General features: G+C 44.4%; 1 protein-coding gene across 2 annotated transcripts in view; it reads right to left on the reverse strand.

Moving 5' to 3' along the window:
- Positions 1-4966, reverse strand: part of SWAP70 (switching B cell complex subunit SWAP70) — a 42422-nt gene extending 37456 nt beyond the window's left edge. The window contains exon 1 of one of the 2 annotated variants that reach the window (XM_069857571.1): positions 4836-4966. In XM_069857571.1, the coding sequence (XP_069713672.1) occupies positions 4836-4934 (99 nt within the window). In that variant the 5' untranslated portion in view covers positions 4935-4966. Of the gene's footprint in view, positions 1-3370; positions 3840-4835 lie in introns of those variants that run through there. The other variant, XM_069857570.1, reaches the window with a different exon arrangement.
- Between the last annotated feature and the right edge of the window lie 15194 nt (positions 4967-20160).

Consider the following 20160-nt stretch of genomic DNA (forward strand, 5'->3'; position numbering starts at 1 on the left):
ATTCAGTGGCTTCGTGTGAATTCATTCCAAGGCATTCTTGGCTCATCTCTCGCTGACATCCATGTCAGCAGCTAGCCAGCCAAAATAAGGCTACTCACAAGTTCTTTCCCTTTTCCTTTTTTGTGACCATACGAAACCAACATCGTATATGCCCCTTGTCACATGGCCTTTTCAGCCAGGGCACATCTTAAGCATGTAGTTTCTTGCATCGTAACATCTCCAAGCTACACCTTCCTTACCCACTCTAGTAGCAAGTGCTCCATTCAGAGTCTCAGAATTTAACATCGAGGTTAGTGCAACAACCTCTTTCCCAGTCAGATTAACGTATTCAGGCCTCCACCAGCTCATGTTCCTGACACCAGTGCCCTTCGCTCACATCACCCCTCCGTTCCTTCACTCGTTCCCTTCCCCCTTGGGCACTCACAGACCCCTTGTCACCATTTTTTACAACCTCACCTTTCCTCTTGCTTTTTTTATCATCCCACCCTCTTGGCCCCCTATCCCATAGTGGTGCAGCCTGCACCGCTCCCGTTGCCAAGGGAATTGCCTTTCTGCCCTGTGTCTCCTGGCCCTTAGGAAGAGCTGCCAGCAAACACCCTCCATCTACTGTGCCGTTCTTCTGCATCTTCCTTGAAACCAGCTGACAGAAGCTCAAGGACAAGATTAAATGGGCTGCTGACACAGTGGCAGCTGCTCCTCTCAGGTGCAGGATCACGGCCGTGTCGTTCTCAAATGCCCCTCCTTTTTGGTCTACAAGCTGCCTTGGTTTGCCAGCTCTTCTAGAAGAGGAGCAACCCCTCCCCTTGCACCTGACAAATACAATTCCTACTGGCTACCCTAATACAAATGCTTCTGAGCCCCTTTAATAACAACAGAGTACAACACTCTCATAGTGAGTCATAATGACTAATTTCCTACCACCCTTCAATGTTGTACAAAGTCAATTGTCCGGCTGGGGTCCTGCCCACTTGTCATTGGATCTCAACCCTTCCACTGCCTTGCTGCATTGTTCCAGGTCTTCCTCTCCATTTGGATCATCCCTCTTGCCCCTGATTACACCACTCTTCCTCTTATCACCAGCCACTGACTTCCCATTTAGTCATAGCACAAAACAAAGATAAGAGGTAAAATAATCCTATAACATCCTAGATACAACTAAAGACCAGTTTAAATTTTCTAAGCCTGACTAGTAACTTTGGTTACCCAGACACTATGGACCCAAACGAGACCGTATTTTCACAAGGCGCTCACCACCCACATTCTGCAGGTACCACAACAAGAATCCAAGACTTCAAAAATCCACCACAATGGCAACACACAAACAAAAAAAAGAACAGCCAAATAACCCATTGCCTATGGAGAAACAAGTCACAAAGCAATGTAAGGAAGATTCCAGAGAGAAGGTAAAAACTACTTGGTACGTATTCTCTCCAAGATTAAATCATACATACATATTACAAGCAGTATTGCTGGCTGCTAAGTGTAACTGCATGTAAAACCACAGTGTTTCAAGACTTGGAGGAAAAGTAGATTGAACGTTAGCACATTACAGAAACTTCTAAAATAAGACCATTTTAAAATTGCAAATTGCAAGATGGATTAAATTGGATTTAAATATAGGAAAGCAAGTACTTGCACGTAGCTCATACTCAAGCCACAACAGCATCTATAACTGCATTACTCTTTCAGTGTTTGAAAGTGCTGAAACATGCTGACAAAATATTGTGTTCATATTTGAAGGCGTATTTTAAGAACAGAATACACAAATGTTTCTGACGTAGAAAAAAAAAGATAAGCTCTGCAGCCAGCATAACAGAACTGAAGATTACGGGGTAGTAAAATAAATGAACGCATACTGGTAGAACACAATATTCAAAGTCACACAAAAGTGTGACTCCCAGCAGCTCAGAACACATACGAAAGATACAACTGGAGAAAAGACATCTTGCAAAATCCTTCCTATTCCAAGCAAGTCCTAGTTTTTCCTCCAAGCGCTTCCTGTTTCTCCAGAGTCCAAAATAGACCCAGTTCACTCATCTCCATCTCTATGCTCTACACATGTGATGTAAGCATTTCACAGTAGGGCCTCAGCTACATAATACACATTAAGTTTTCTCATAGCATTTAATTAAAACTATTGATTTTTATGGAAGGCTTAAAGATCATTTCCAGGTAGAGAAACTAAAAATCACTCTCTCTAACCACCAATGTGTTACCCTTAAAAACTTTCTGTGCGATATGACGACAATACCTTATACTGGATTACATAACTCCAGATCCATGGCCATTAAGTTTTCTTATTGAGGAGGGAAGAGTTCAGCAAGCTACAACCCAGCATGCTGTTGTCAGAAAACAAACAGATTTTTAGAATTTTTGTTTTATAACAGGACTTTTGCTAAATTATTAAACATTTCTGACACCACAGATCTCTACTGAGCAGTTTATCTCCACGCCTCATCTCTCTCTTATACAGGAGTGTTGTATCTCTTATGGTAATTTGGATGAGAAATACTTTGTTGCGAAATACTTTCTTAGTATAACAGAACCCTAAATCAATCAAACAGGAACTTCTGTTTTGCCACCCTGCCTTCCCCTTCCGCTGCACAGATGCGGGGCTAGTGCCTTAATGAACACCTTTTCTCCCCAGCAGGACTATCAATTTGATACCACATCCATCATTTGCCACAAAAAGCGTACAGAAGAACACACTCTGTCTCTTTCTGGGTTTCCTGAAAACTAACTCTTGGTGGCCACAGGAGAAGGCAGCAGCCTCGTTTTAGACTTGTTTCTGCATTCCCAGATCCCCAGCCTGACACTTCCTCAGGAGCCTTTATGTCACACAGAGCTGCACAGACCCATAAGGACCCACTTATTTTCATCCCGTCTCTCTGTGAGACATCAAAACTGTTTAGGAAGATGTTTGATAGGTTATGAGGGGATAAGTTTAATTTCCCCTCTGATTTTTATTTGTTTTTTCCCTTTTTAAACACAAGCATTTGTAGACATGACGTCTAATAAGATAGCAGGGCATGACAAGACAAGTAACTGTGCTTCAGTTTGGAAATATGACTGCTCCTTAATCCATCTGGGTCAGACAATGATCTTGGAGAAGAAGCGATGACACCTACATGAGAGCAAGCCACACAGGCCCACCAGCATCCTGGTTGCTTCTTCAGCCATTTAATACACCCCAGCACCTGTGCGACCACCACAGCTTCTTCACCGAGCAGCACGACGACGCGTGCACTGAGCACACAAATCACAGCAGTGCACACAAGGTGTGGTAGCATGAGAGGAAAACAGAACAGTAAGAACGCACCTCTGCAACCTACTTCACATAGTCCTGCAGAACTGCAACACAAATACTCACTTTCACAACACCACCTCTAGAAGACCTGGGACCTGCACGCATTTCCAGCTTCAGCTCACAGTCAGCTCTGGCCTCTTGCCTGACACAGTCGCTTCTGGCCAAGTTAGCCTGCATCTCGCAGCCTGATCACCCCAGGAGAAAGGAAAGGAGAAGAGGAACGTGCCCATTGCACGTTGGGGACACTTATTAAGCAATGCTGAAAACAGGTCCCTCAGCTACTGACCATGCTTGGCAACACCACTCGCACCACAGCCACTCTCCCTCGTGGAGTTCATCCCACAAAGGGCCAAACTCCAGCCAACTGTTGCAGCCAACACGACTCCAGCACTCAGTACAAGGACCCACAGTCTCAAATGTCAACAGATGTTGCGTTCTTCTTAAAAATATTTATTTAGCCAGATTTGTGCTATTATTCCCAGGCCAAGACAGTCCTATAAAGCAGGGCCAAGACGGGATCGGATTCAGAGAGCTGCCTTGGAGCTCTTTTAAGAGCACAAACATTACTTCAGCATATAAGCTAAGGAAAGAATGGCACAGTTGGAGCCTCTTGACTAATTCTCCTGTTTATATCCAAATAAGAGAGCACTGTGGAACCTTGCTCTCCTCTTGGCAAGCTATGAATTTCACTTGGAAGCAGCCAACCCCTATAGACAGGACCCTGAGGCTAAGCCACAAAAGATTTTGGCCAGAAAGGGTACCAAGGACACATGGTTGAAAGCAGAGCAGGAGCACAACAAGGGTTTGTGCAGATATCTTTGGGAGGGTGAAGCGCTTGCTTGGGCAGAATGAAAATCAGCCTCCTGTGGGGAAGAGGCGTCCAGGAGCCGCAGCGGGTAGCGATGCCGAGTGCGGGGTGACAGCCTCAACAGAGACAACGCATCTCAGGGATGCAGTGAACTCCGAAAGCAGGCAGACGTGTCCCCTCGCCTGGCGCCCAGCAGAACCAGCCCAGCCCAGCATCCCCGTGTGCCCGGTGGGCACAGACACCACCCTATTACAGTCCTTCACCCCGCATCTCGGTCCCCAATCCCGCATCTCGGCGTTTCCCCCCAGCATCTCGGTCCCTAATCCCATATCTCGGTCCCCAACTACCACATTTCGGTTTCTACCCCCGCATCTCACGCCCCCACCCCCGCATCTCGGTCCCTAACCCCGTATCTCGGTCCCCTATCCCGCATCTGGCTCCCCAACCACCGCATCTCGATTTCTCCCCCCGCATCCCGTCCCTAATCCCGCATCTCGGTCCTTCACCCCGTACCTCGGTCCCCAATCACCACATCCCGGTCCCTAACCACCACATCTCGGTTTCTCCCCCCGCATTTCGGTCCCTAACCCCGTAACTCGGTCCTCCACCCCCACATCTCGGTCCTTCACCCCGCATCTCGGTTTCTCCCCCCGTATCTCGGTCCCCAACCACCACATCCCGGTTTCTCTCCCACCCCACCCCACCCCACGCTTCACTCGCCTTCAGCTGCGACTTGGAGACCTTCCCGCTGCGGTCGAGGTCGAGCGCGGTGAAGGCGTGCCAGATGGACTTGAGCAGCTCGTCCTTGAGCCCCACCATGGCCGGGCGCCGCCGCTCTGCCCCGCGGCTGCCCGGGGCGGGACCGGCCCCGAGCACCGCCCGCCGCCCCCGGGAACCCGCCCCGGGACCCGCCCCGGGACCCGAACCCGGGCCCCGCCCCGCCCTGGGCGCCTCAGGCCCGCCTCAGGCCCGCCACAGACCAGCCCGGGCAGGGGAGGGCGGTGGGCTCGGGCCAGGGCGATGTGGCTGCAAAACGACAAGCCCCGATAGCGAAAATGCCGGCCCGCAGCCTCCTTAGGACTCGTTTTGGGGTTTTAGAAAGCGAGCATCCTCCAGCGGGGCTGGGCGACGCGAGGGAGTCGTCTCCGCCGGCCGCGTGGCGTGAGGCGAATCACAGAATCATAGAATCACCAGGTTGGAAGAGACCCACCGGATCATCGAGTCCAACCATTCCTATCAAACACTAGACCATGCCCCTTAGCACCTCGTCCACCCATGCCTTAAACACCTCCAGGGAAGGTGACTCAACCACCTCCCTGGGCAGCCTCTGCCAGTGCCCAATGACCCTTTCTGTGAAAATTTTTTTCCCTATGTCCAGCATGAACCTCCCCTGGCGGAGCTTGAGGCCATTCCCTCTTGTCCTGTCCCCTGTCACTTGGGAGAAGAGGCCAGCTCCCTCCTCTCTACAACGTCCTTTCAGGTAGTTGTAGAGAGCAATGAGGTCTCCCCTCAGCCTCCTCTTCTCCAGGCTAAACACCCCCAGCTCCTTCAGCTGCTCCTCATAAGGCCTGTTCTCCAGCCCTTTCACCAGCTTTGTTGCCCTTCTCTGGACTCGTTCCAGAGCCTAAATGTTTCTCGTGAGGCAAAATTTTTACAGGCGGGCGTATAAATTTTCCCAGAAATCTCGTGGAGATCCCAGGAGCTCCCGAGGACTATTTTTAGTGTTATTATGAGCTTCACAACCGTTAAATCTCTTGCTGACTGGGAGCTGGCTCCAGCTCCCTGCCTGGTCTTGCCTTTGAGATGGGGAAAAGCTGCAATCAGAGGTGATTGCAGAAGAAGAGACATCTGTTCAGCACAGATCATGCTTCACACAAGGCGTTATCATCTTCAAAGAATGAAAAATGTCTGGGAAAAAGAACACTGGTTGAAAGAAAACACACTACAAGAGGGACATTCTGTCTAATTTTCAAAAGATACAATTACTTACATGAGAAACACTCATTCACTGGTAAAATATTGCAAAGGACAAAGTCTTCGAAGCAAAGATAATATTTTTATTTTACAATTCAGCGCTGAATTGGATGCCCTTCTAAAAAAGGCATGCAATCTTACTAAAGTAGTGGGTATATATACTAGTTTTAGACAAAGAACCATATAAATCTCTCCCAGATTGTTCATTATATTTTTGGAGTATTCGATCATGTCCAGAGACTCCCTTCAGGTTATCATTTGACCTAAAACAACTACATCTTGCTAGACAACTAAACATCATGTCTGGAGATTGTCTGTGTGTTATCTCTTGTGAGAAACACTCATTCCCTGGTAAAATATTAAAAAGGACAAAGTCTTCAAAGCAAAGATAATAATATTTTTATTATGCAACTCAGCGCTGAATTGGATGCCCTTCTAAAAAAAGGCATAAGGTCCTACAAAAAACAGCGAGTATATATACTAGTTTTAAACAAAGAATATAAGTCTCTTCAAGGTTGCTCATTATATTTTTGGCGTATTCAACCATGTCCGGAGACCCCCGTCAGGTTATTGTTGCCAACTGTATCTTGTTAGACAGCTAAGCATCATGTCTGGATATCGTCTACATATTATTTCTCAATACGTGACAGATTTATATGACAAGATAATTAAACATGCACACCAGCTGCAGCAAAACTTATCAACTAATTCCCACAATTCACCCCCTCTTACTTATTACATTTTTTTGCTGAAACCCATAGCTTTGCTCTGATTTACATAATATTGGTTGTAATTTCTCATCTTGTTCTTCTTTCGGTCTCGTTTCGTCAACATCATAACTTTCTGGGCTGTCTCACTCTGACCTGGGGTTGTCATCCATGGATTTATTGGCGTGCTGGTTAGCTGCATTCCTTTGACTACACTGGAAATCAGTCTTATAAAACGTGGTATAAGGCATGGCAAAAAGAGTAACCCAGCGAATGAACACAATAAAAAGAAACCTACTTTTTTCCACCAAGCTACCCCCAAGAGATTATCCCACCATCCAGAATCTAACATAGACTTCCATTTCTGCACTGGGACATGTGCAATTTTATATGTCCCAATGGCCTTCCTTGGTGAAACACATACATTCTTATCCCTTAGGTCAGCCTATTCCCAGCCTTATTCCTCCTTCTCCCAAGTTTCTTCCTACCTACAATTGTATTCTCCCCAAGTTACAAGTGGTTAAACTTCACAAGTCATAGCAATACCTATTTATGTGAGTGTGGTAATTAAGATTGGAAGCCCCTCTAATATGCAGGCATTGGTGACATTTAGAACATTCATTTAGAGATCCTGGGGTACAACTGGAGGTGAGCACAACCCGAAGTAGGAGAGTCCAGGCAGCCATTGCAAGCCAAAGTCTGGTATAGCATATATCTCCGTCACTCAACGCCTATTGGATTGCAGCCAACAGCGGAGTTTTAGATTCTTCTTGGCAGCAAAAATAGAGGCTAACCCAGTCTTGCCCTTGGCTTAGTGACACCTGAAATCACCTTTTAGATTTTCACAGGGCTGCCACTTCCAACACACTCCACAGTACCACCAGGTGGTTAATTCAGTTTACCTAGTCCATTATTATATGTAACACAGGTAAATGTCCTTACAGATTTCGCCAACCCATTTTGCTTGTACAAAGGATTCACAGTCCGCTCTCTGGAAGGCGGGGCCACCGGTCCCTTCACTCTAGTGGCATGAGTCCGCCCCTTCTCTTTAGTCCTTATGGCTGCTTCCATTGTCAGAAATACCAGGAAGGGTCCTTTCCACGTCGGGGCTAGAGTAACTAGGTCCCAGTCTCCAGGCTGTATTTGATACAGGCTGAAATCCAGGGGAGCTGTTTGGGGTAGCAAACCACGCTTTCTTAAATCTGCAAGAAATTGAGTTATTCCATGCAAATAGTCTCTTAAGGTACATATAATTTATCTTAGGGATTGGTTCATCCTCTTATTTCTGCCTTTGTACCTTCAGGAGTTCTGTTTCCAAGAGCTAATGCTCATATTTCCAAGGCTGCACATATCGATTGCAGGGCCTTAGAAGTAAAATGTGTTCCCTTATCAGAGTCTATTCTTTCTACTACTCCATACAGGGGCATTTCGTATGGAGACACACCCAAGTCTTTCTTTGGGGCAGTTCTGATTCATCTCAAAAACTGATCACACAGAGCTTGAGCTTCCCCAATGAGTTTCTGAATGTAGCCTGGATAATATTTCTCCGGTAACTGCTTTGTTTAACATTTGTCTCCCATCTGGCAGGATCCACTTACCTTCCTGGGTTTTTACACATCCCATATTTTGGAGAGACTTCTCCTCTTCTTCTGCAAATACTGGCAATTTGACTGACATTTCTTTACCAGGTATTAAAATTCGCATCCTAATAGCCCCTCCTTTGAGTGCTGCTTCTTTTGCCTGCTCATCAGCTAGCCTATTCCCTCTATCTTCTAAAGCATTCCCCTTTTTATGTCCAGTTACATGTACTATTGCAATCTCTTCTGGCTTACTTAGGGCACCCAGTACCTCCAATATTAACTGTTCATGTTCTAGTTCCTTTCCCCTGGAGGTAACCAATCCCCATTCCTTCCATATTTTTCTGAAGGTATGGACAACTCCAAAGGCATATCTGGAATCTGTATATATTGTACCATTTTTCCCTTCTAATAATTCCAGAGCTTGTTTGAGGGCATATAGCTCACACATTTGGGCTGAGCAGACGTCAGGGAGTCTCCCTTTTTCTATTACATTGTTCTGCATGCCATCTATTATTGCATACCCACTGTGACGTTTTCCATTTAGGCATCATGATGACTCATCTATAAAGACTCTCTCCCCTTTGGGTAAAGGTTTCTCTCTTATATCCTCTCGCACTTTAGTCTGATACTCTATAATGTCTAAACAGTTAGGTTCAGGCATTTCTTCTGCAGTTGCTCCATATGGATACTGAGAGATACACACAACCAACGACCACTGCTACTTAAACCTTTTCTCTCTCCTTCTCTTCATGTATCTTTTCCACCACTGATCACACTTTCTATTACACATAATATACACACACACACTAAGCCTGTGCATATTGTTCCCGAGTTATAGCAACAATAAAACTGCCTGCAGAAATAATCGCACAACAAGTTTTGGATAAATCAATAGCTGGCACTCTATTAAAATTTTTAAGGATCATTTCCCTCATCTTGACATAATTTACCAGTTTCTGTTCTTGACATGTTGTCTGTGCAACAGGTGTTAGGTTAACAACAAAGTCATAAAAATTCTAAGATAAAACTTACACTCGCTTCATTCATCTCCTCCCATCAACTTTAGTTCAAAACCACAATTGCTTCGTAGCAGTGCTATATCTCAGGCACACACATACAGAGTTACGAAGTATACCAAAGTTAAAATCAGTTATCAATATTCAATTTCTTATTATACCTTCTGAGTTCAAAACCAAAATGGCACACAATTCTTGTAACAATTTTTAGTAGGGACTCAGAACCACCCCCTACCGAAAACAAGACAGTGGGAACTTTAACCCCTGCTACCAAAACCCAAGAAATCGTATGTTTTCAATCAGTAAGGCTCTTTGAATTATTCTTGAAGAGTCCCTACGGCACTGCAAATTCAAAGTTTCCAAAGGCATACTCTGGGTTCCGGTACCAGGTATACCAGCACTGCGCAGGACGTCTCCTGGCTAGCCCCAAATTTAATTCACTTCAAGAATACCTTTATAATCTGCCATGGCCCTTGTCTGTTCCCTGGGTGCTACCTTGTCCCCATTCCCTGAGCATCACCCCTAAAGGACTGTCAGGTGGAATGCTCGAAGAGGGATCCTCAGATTCCTCTCTCCCTTTTGAGTCTCCCTTACGGAGTCTGTTTCCCATTACACCATTTTCCCCGTGGGACACCGTTTGCCTGGAACCCTTGCGCTTTGTCCCTTCACCAGCCAGTCTCCTCACAGAGATATGGAACCGCAGTTAGAAGGACTCCACAATCGCTTCACAGGGAACCCTGCGTCTCACTCACACACACTTTCAGTCCCACTCTTCCAGCTGCCCAGATGGTACTTAACAGTCACTTTTCTTACCCGTACACAGGATTACTCAGCTGCCGCGCAAAATTCAGATCCATTAATTCATTAAATCAGCTTTTCCCCTTCTTTGCTTCGAGAGTCCTCCGCCCGGACAAGGTTCGCTGCTCCTCTCGGGGCAGGACAGTAGATTGGAGACTGCTAAAAGCAGCAGGGCGCGCCTCTCCGCTCCCACTGTCCTGTCCCACAGAGACAGGATCACGTATCCTGGACGAGCCCCCAGATTGTGAGAAACACTCATTCACTGGTAAAATATTAAAAAGGACAAAGTCTTCAAAGCAAAGATAATAATATTTTTATTATACAATTCAGCGCTGAATTGGATGCCCTTCTAAAAAAGGCATAAGGTCCTACAAAAAACAGCGAGTATATATACTAGTTTTAAATAAAGAATATAAATCTCTTCAAGGTTGCTCATTATATTTTTGGCGTATTCAACCATGTCCGGAGACTCCCATCAGGTTATTGTTGCCAACTGTATCTTGTTAGACAGCTAAGCATCATGTCTGGATATCGTCTACATATTATTTCTTGATACGTGACAGATTTATATGACAAGATAATTAAACATGCACAGCAGCTGTTTTGCTGCAGCAAAACTTATCAATTAATTCTCACATTTAGATGAAACTTAGTTCTACTTTAGCTTAAATCAAAATATTCCGCTTTTTATAATAGTGACTACCTGTGTCACTGGGCCATGCTCAGGTCCAGCCTTGCACAGAAATGATACCTGCAACTGCTCCTGTGGAAGTCCTTATCCCGGGAGGATACACGAACCCGGGAGAAAGGAACTTTCCTGGTGGAGAGTTCAGCTCCCAGAATGTCAAAAACCAGCTTGAAGGGAAGGCAGCAGCCAGTTGGAGAGAGTGAAGTTCAGTCTGAAATAATGGGGGAAGTTCTACAAAAAAACCCTTTCACCTCTGCTTTGAGAGCAGGAGTGACATAAAATATCACAAGGAATCATAGAATGGTTTGGGTTGGAAGGGACCTTAAAGATCATCCAGTTCCAACCCCCCTGCCATGGGTAGGGACTCCTTTGACCCAAGCAAGCTGCTCAAAGCCTCATCCAGCCTGGCCTTGAACACCTCCAGGGAGGGGGCAGCCACAATTTCTCTGTGCAGCCTGTTCCAGTGCCTCACGACCCTCAACAGGGAAATGTTTTTTCAACAGGAAAACATTTAACCTAAATCTCCCCTGTTCCAGCATAAAACCATTACCCCTCATCCTATCACTGCACTCTCTGTTAAAGGACCCCTCCCCAGAAGAAGTTGTTTGGTTTGTTGTAGGTTTTTCTTGGGTTTTTTTGTGTTAAGTCCTCTGAAATGATGTGAGTTCAGACTAAGCTGTGGGCTCCAGCTTTTCCCACACCCCCTGTGTTCCTCAATGGATGCACAAGGTTATTTGTGCTGTAACATGTCAGTCAGTTCACCCCCGACAGAAGCGGCAAGAAGATAACACCACCACGTGCATTGCTTTGAACGCTGTGTCTGAGATCATTCACAGTACACAGCCCTGTGATCAAGTTAAAGCTTTGTTTTCGTGGATTTCAAGCAGAACCATTAAGATCCTGAAATCAACACAATATAACAAACAAGGGGTGGGAGGAAGACTGCATTTGTCCAATTTTAGTCTTTATTGGACTGCATCATCAGAACGCAGACAGCACTCAGCAAGTGAAATTGTTCTGGCCAGTACAGCAAGCCGACTGCTTTGCACCAAGTGGTACTAGTTTTTTCCTGATAAGAAAGGCATGCAGACTCCAAAGTATCACTTAAAATACCATTTATTGGAGCTAACGCTGCAATGGAGAGGATAACCTTACATTCCTTCAGGTGCTGGGAGTGCCAAGCTACGCTGTCAACCAGGTCTCTGATCAAGGTGCAGCACTTGACGCAGATCCTGCTGGTGGAAAAGTTACACCATTTTGGTCATTCAAGCTGCTACAGAATTTTGTGCAAGAAAACAACCCTATACAAAGTTTTTACTGCCAAACAGAAAGGATATTCACACAAGAACCTCCAAGTGGGAGCTGCCTGCAGACTCCTGTGGTACAATCAACCGGACGAATTTATCCCGTGGTCCCCTACGTGGGCCTGGAGGCTGGGCTGGATGGGCAGCACAAGCCTGACTTGTAGATCACTAATCCTTGATGTACAATGGTCTTCTGGTCAGATCACTACAGGTGAGCAAAGTCTACTGTAGGAAGTGCTTTTAATTCTCTGAGGCAATAATTCATAAAAATATTTTTCTGTGTGAGGGAAATCAGGGACTGAATTATGCACAGATTTCTGGTTATTTCTATTTAGTGTCTTCTGTAGCTTAAAGCAAGCAACAAAAATATTCTAGCAATGCAGAGAGTCTCTCAGAAGCACAGTGAATAGTGAAACACATCCTTCCTTGTTCACCAGGCATACCCTATCAGCCTTTTTCTGCTCATTTTTCTTAATCATTTTCTCCATAGTTTGTTCAGGACTTTGGAATACACAATTATTTGTACTCTTTCCTGAAGATGGATGGTGGGAAATATACAGTTAACAAGGATTAATTATATTACATTTCCTAATTAATTTCCTAATATAACATTACCAGAAACATCATCTTGAGGTATGTTAGCATTTCTCCAGTTTCTCCAGCTATTCTGCTTAAGGAGGAAGGAGACAACTATTGTACATGCAGATAACCTAACAGAACTATTTCATTTAACCTGGTAGCTGAACAGCCACAAGGCCACGGCGTGTATTAAAACACAGTTAGGTTCTGTCACATCTCACTGAGGAAAAGCAATTAATATAGTTTGCATATGAATCTCCTTATAGCAGGGACTTGATTTCTGTGTTGAACAGAGTTCAGCAGTGGCTAGTTTTTATAAAAAAAATAAGGTGGAAAAACAAAATGCCCCCCAACATAACTGTAAGAAAACTCTGTGTGCTTCTCCATTCTTTTTCCTGGCTTCTGCTATTCTTGATTGATTTAAATTACATGCTAAAATCCTTTGCCAGGACAGGACCTGTTTCCACTAAAATATAAACTGCAGTTCCATTCAGGTCGATAGGTTAAGAGTCAATGCTTAATTGTTTCATTAAAATTAGTAGTTTACACAAGCCTCAGCTGCTTTAGATTTCTGTAGGTTAATCAAAAGGACACTTCCAAGTTATGCATAAAACTAAATACGTGATTTTCTATAGACAGTCTTATTTAATAGTTTTTATAGAATTGAACTAATTAAACAAAAACAGTTAAACTGAAGTTCATATGCAGACATAACCGTGCTGTTGAACAAAACCTTTGTTTTTCATATTTACCCAAAATAGCTTTAACAAAGTTACAGGACTAACTGCATCCACGCCCAAAGTGTGAGCTATTTTAAGCAGCTCTTGTGGTTTAATGAGCTAGCCTGGATCTTTGCTTATCAAAGACTTTGCATTCTAAACCTTTGAAGATAAGATTGATATGCAATCCACAGAATGGTGATCACACTTAACCTTAAGTCCTTGATAGGACCTTCATAAAATCTAAATTGCTTGCATGGTACAAAAGTAAGTTCTGATGCAACTTAACGTACTGCTGCTTTTCTGGAAAGTTGTCTGAGATCTCAGCAACTTTATTTTAAGTCTGTGCTTATTTAATCTTGTTTGCTCACCATGGTTAAAAACATGACTGAAGGGTGGCGAGGAGATCAGGGAGGGAAAACTGGCTCACAGTCTCAGCGTGACTCATACTTTCAGGAAGAAGCTTTAGTTAGACCCTGCTGAGGCTCAGCCGTAAGAGGTCAATCGCTTTTCTCTTCTTTCTCCCTGCAGAAGCTTAATTAATCCTTGTTAGCCAAATAATTAGTATTTGTCAGGGAGGTTCTAACCAGAGGAAAGATTACGCATTTGAACTGTTACTAATTTTGTTTTACGCCACAGAGTCAGTTAAACTGTCATCAAGGAAACGACACAGACAAATCAGCAACACAGTTCTCTGTTCGTTGTTAGCCCAGAGAAAATCTTCCTGAACTGTGCCTAAAGCAACCATTTTCATTCTCCAGATGCTGAATCAGAACGGCAGCTCAGTCACTCCAACAAATAAAAGAGTTAATTTTCCATTGACTTCTAAGACTTGTGGAGCAATCTTTAAAACTATTCCAGCAAAGCATATCTGCTTTACTTGCTTTGCTATAGTTTTCTGCTATTTATGCACATCTGCACAATACATGCATTTCTATTCAAACGGGACAAAAGGCACATGCTAAAGAGGTGGAAAACAGAGCATTAAGTCACCTTTCAGTTCCTCCCTGGCAACACACATCTTACTCTACACTTGTAGCTGATAAGGTGTTTCTCACCAAGTTTCAGAAGTCACCATTGAACAGAATACCACAGATACCTTACTTGCAGAAAGGAAGAGGAAATTAAAACCCAAGTGTGCACTGCAGTAACCATCTGATACCATGGTTTGGGATGGAAACTGGAGAAAGAAATGGTCAGTAGAAAAAGCAGTTTAAGCAGGGCTAATATAGAAGATTGTCAATCAATATTGACTCAGTGTCTACAAGTCCAAGACAAGATTAAAATCCCATTTGCTAGGGCATGAAACAAATATATGGGAAGATTCTCCCCTAAACATCTTAGCACCTAAGCAGCTGAGTGGGAAAAGACACAAAAGCAAACAGCTGTAGAGGTGGGAAGATCACCCAAGATCAGCAGTTGGGGAAACTCATTAAGGTTGGGTGGGAATAGGACGTATTTCTCCATCCCTCCAATCAGGATCCTGCAGAACACCTTTGCCTAAAATACTTGCGTTAGACATGCGTTGCTGGCTGTAAATCAATAGATGAATGAGATCTTCTCCATCAGGATGCAGGCTGAACACACAGAATCTTTTCCTGTGCATAAATGGCAATTCAGTAACAGCAGCGGTTTTTTATGTCCACTAGCCCACCTATCTGGCAGTGACTGTAGGGATACAAAGATCATAATTAATTAGAATTAGGCCAGTTATTCTGCTTTCATCTGGAGTCAGAGAAATCGGTGTAGACTGGCATGATTATTCAGATGTCATGCTAAATATTAATGCCAAATACTAGAAGGGATTGGCAAAATGAAGATCTTCGAAACAAATTCTTCAGATTTTTTGAGACTATCCAGAGTCTCAGTTAATTTTTAAGCGTGTACCAACTCGGATCTCTGAGCAACATGTTAAACAATAATAATTGCTTCCTGTTTAATTAGGCACCGCGATATTCTCTCCTCTAGGCACCTCTATTTCCCCTACCCCAGCTTTATTACACTTTGGGAAGATAGCATCTTCGTCCAATTCCAACTGCTCAAACAGAAGCAGGACCTTAATTTCCTGCACGCTGTCCTGTCTAGTCGCTGCTTCTTCCTGCTTTCTCTCTGCAGTGTTGCTTGAGACAAGAACTTAATGCGTCAGCTCAGTAGCCTCCAACCGAGGGAGCTCACAGCACTTGGATTTTTCTCACGGTTCACTGAAAGAAAGTAAAGTTCAAGCAGGGCATGGCCCTGCTTTTGACTCCTGCCAGCCATTGCTTTAGACCCAAGTCCTCAAGTACAGCTATAGCAGTGACATTAATAAATAGCACACGTGCACAGATTTATTAAGCATGCGCATGTGTTGTACACCAAATCACATAGACGGTGAAATCATGAGGATGCTTTTCCCAAGCCTACAAAACTGAGGAAGTGGGTGTGGATGAAAAAAAATTAAAGTCAACATTTACCTGAGCTGCTGCTGGCAAGAATGTTCATCACGAAACAAGATAATGATTTCTAACCATCAGGGTCAAGTGTTGTGCTAGCACACAAACACTTTAAATATAATAATTTTGTGTACAGTTGACTATTTTATCCAGCAGGTGTTGCTGGAGACTACAGAACACATTAAAGACAAGGTCAAGCTGGTCAGCATTTGGGGGGGGTGTCAAACAATGCATATCACTTCCCCACCCTCCACTTCAACCACAAGAATAGGGTGACTAAGGATACTTTTATTCATGAAACTTCTAAATGTTCTAGGCTAAAGTAATGCAATCTATGAAACTGAAATCCTTTTTTTTCAAACATGGAAGTAGTGCCTACCTCCATTTTTAGGTGGAAGTAAAGTTTGCCCATAGCTTCACAAAAAGAACCAAGCAGTAAGTTTTTCAGGTTCTACATCTTACTAATTCAGGTCCATCCCCGCTACAATAAAAAATATTATTAGGTCTGTGGTAATGAACAGCTTGAGGGGAGGGGGTGGCAAGAAATCAGTGAGCTAATGGGACAAGGTCAGGTTGGGCAGGGCTCCAAGCAACCTGCTCTGGCTGAAAATGTCCCTGCTCAGTGCAGGAGAGTTGGACTTCAATAGTACCTTCCAATCCAAACCATTCTATGATTCTATCAGGCATGGAAATTGCAAAAAAAATGAAGTAGGCAAATGTGCTGTATCAAAAGCTTAACCAAAAAAAAAAAGAAGAGAGAAGACGGAAGACGGCCTTCGTAATTCTATCTGGTTAACCCTGCATGAATTCATATCAAAAAATGCCGGGAGTTTGATATGCAATCTATGCAAGTAGAACAATTTCTAGTTATGCTACAGTTTCCAACTGGAAGGTGCTAACTTTTCTTCACAGAGATACTCCTCGTCCATTCATTGGTCTTCATGGCTGTAATGAACTGGTAGCATCCATGATTATCATAGGGACGTTTTCTGGAAAATTTTTCTCCAAATAAATCCAATTTTGTTCCAATAGTAATAGCATAAATAGAATTTCATGTTGCATTTGAATACCATATGTGACTCAAAAATTTTTTTTTTAAATTGAAGCATTTAATGATTTGGTTATAGTGGTTTAGCCTGCACAATGAGAAACAACATCAATATCTCTACAGGTAGTCGTGGAAAGGTTTGATTCACAACATGAAAAGTCCAAAAAGTGAATCAATCCTTGATACTCAAAATTCACATCAAGAAGCTGGGAGGGTTAATACTTTTTGTTTGTTTGTTTGTTCCCAACAAGAATCAGTTCTGTACTGTCAAATGGAAGATAATTAACTGACAAATCATTTAGGTGGAACAATGTCAGAATATTCTTTTTGAAAGCAACATTTATCAGTGTTAGGTGGTGTTACATCTTTACAGGAAACTTAATCTGTAAGAGCTTAAGTCACAACACAACCCACTCTTTGGGCAGGAGATGCAGCAAGACTAGACAGGTGGTGTTGTCCAGCAACGTATCATTAGCAGGTGGATTACAGACGCTGAATATATACTCACAGACAGAAGACAAAACAGACAAATATCTAGAGGAGGTGGGGATATAAAATATCTGCTTTCAGTTATTTTTACCTTTTCTTCTATGTAGTTCTTCTAGACATCAGGGACTCTGTTAAAAAAAATCGGGTACTATGCTACCTTTGCATTGGAAAATTAAGGTAGTTCATGAGAAAAATGTTTAAACACTAAACGTAGCTATTTTGAATAACACATTTGCCACCCAACTCTAATGCTTCTTTCTTAAATTGAGATAAAGCTTCCTTCTTAAAGTGCTGAAGCTCATCTTGTTACACCACGCTTAGTACAATTTCTTCAACTGACATCTGACTCACTACATTTGTTTGAGAGGCTGGTAGCTCCTTCCACCTGAAAAGGTTGCTCACTTAATTGCATACAAGTTTTATTAAAATGTAGTTCTTGCAATAAATTTGCAAGTGACACAAATTAGCGTAAGCTTATTTCTACTAGAAAAAAAAACCAAACACAATAACTTCAGTGTCAGTAAAAATAGACACCACTTCTCACGCAGCAAGCATCTGAATCATGAATCACTGAATGTAGGGAGTGTTCATGGGAAGCATTAACACACACTTTCCAAATCCTCTGCCTCTTCCCACCGGCCATTGTTGGGGCCAGGACTCTCAGCCTCACCATTGGCCTCAGGAAAGCTTATGAAAATTTCAGATAAAATTTCACCATTCTTACTCCTATAAACTACTTAAACCCCTGAAGCTCCTTTCTAAACATTCTCCTTGGCACAGAGGAGAAAGTTAAAACATCCAAAGCCACTTCAGTTGCATGGTTTAGGCTGGGCATCCTTTACATGATAGATACAAAACCTGTGACCAGGAACAGAATATAGCCATGGAATTATTTAGGTTGGAAAAGACCTTTAAGATCGACTCCAACCCTTAACTTGGCACTGCCAACTCCACCACTAAACCACGTCCCTAAATGACACATCTATGCGTCTTTTAAATCCCATCAGGGATAGTGACTCAACTACTTCCCTGAGCAGCCCGTTCCAGTGCCCAAAAACCCTTTCAGTCAATAAATTTTTCCAGATATCCAATCTGAACCTCCCCTGGCACAGCTTGAGGTCATTTCTTCTCGTCCTATCACTTCTTATTTAGGAAAAAAGACTACCACCCACCTGGCAACAACCCCTTTTCCCTCCTCTCAGCCTCCTTTTCTCCAGCCAAGACAAGCCCAGTTCCCTCAGCCACTCCCAGGACTTGTGGCTCCAGACCCTCCGCCAGCTTTGCTGCCCTTCTCTGGACGCACTCCAGCACTTCAATGCCTTCCTTTTACTGAGGGTCCCAAGACTGAACACATTTTTTGAGATGCAGCCTCACCCGTGCAGAGTACAGGGGGAGGATCACTTCCCTAGTCCTGCTGGCCACGCTCTTTCTGGTACAAGGCAAGATGTTGTCGGCCTTCTTGGCCACCTGGGCACACTGCAGGCTCATGTTCAACTAGTTTTTGACCAACACCGCTAGGTCCTTTTCTGCCTGGTAGCTTTCCAGCCACTCTTCCCCAAGCCTGTAGCGTTGCATGGTGTTGTGATCGAAGTGCAGGACCCGACACTGAGCCTTGTTGAACCCACGCAGCTGGCTGCTTCCCTCTGCAGCCTTCCCTCCCTCAAGCGGATGAGCACTCCTGCACAAGCTGATGCCACCTGCAAACTTACTGAGCGCGCACGCAATCCCTTGTCCAGATCATTGATAAAGGTATTAGGCAGAACCAGCCCAAACACCACTTGTGACTGGCCGCCAACTGGATTCGACTCCATTTACCACAACTCTTGGGCCCAGCCCTCCAGCCAGTTTTTAACCCAGTGAGAGTTCACCTCTATAAGCCTACACAGCTACTGCGTAGGGCTTGTTTGCCCAGCAAACTAACCTTATCACCTTCTATGACAAAGTGACCCGGCTGCTGGATGAGGGAAAGGCTGTGGACATGGTCTTCCTGGACTTCAGTACAGCCTTTGACACAGTTTCTCACAGCATTCTGCTTGAGAAACTGTCAGCCTCTGGCCTGGACAGGCGCACACTCTCCTGGGTGGAAAACTGGTTGGCTGGCCGGGCCCAGAGAGTGGTGGGAAATGGTGTGAAATCCAGCTGGAGGCCAGTGACAAGTGGGGTTCCCCAGGGCTCAGTGCTGGGTCCAGCCCTGTTCAATGTCTTTATCAATGACCTGGATGAAGGCATTGAGTGCACCCTTAGCAAGTTTGCGGATGACACTAAGCTGGGTGGAAGTGTCGATCTGCTGGAGGGTCGGGAGGCTCTGCAAAGGGATCTGAACGGGCTGGACCGCTGGGCAGAGTCCAATGGCATGAGGTTTAACAAGGCCAAATGCCGGGTCCTGCACTTGGGGCACAACAACCCTGTGCAGTGCTACAGACTGGGAGAAGTCTGTCTAGAAAGCTGCCTGGAGGAGAGGGACCTGGGGGTGTTGGTTGACAGCGACTGAACAGGAGCCAGCAGTGTGGCCAGGTGGCCGAGAAGGCCAATGGCATCTTGGCTTGTATCAGAAACGGCGTGACCAGCAGGTCCAGGGAGGTTATTCTCCCTCTGTACTCGGCACTGGTGAGACCGCTCCTCGAATCCTGTGTTCAGTTCTGGGCCCCTCACCACAAGAAGGATGTTGAGGCTCTGGAGCGAGTCCAGAGAAGAGCAACAAAGCTGGTGAA

The sequence above is a fragment of the Phaenicophaeus curvirostris genome, chromosome 5, assembly GCF_032191515.1.
Source record: "Phaenicophaeus curvirostris isolate KB17595 chromosome 5, BPBGC_Pcur_1.0, whole genome shotgun sequence".
NCBI lineage: Eukaryota > Metazoa > Chordata > Aves > Cuculiformes > Cuculidae > Phaenicophaeus > Phaenicophaeus curvirostris.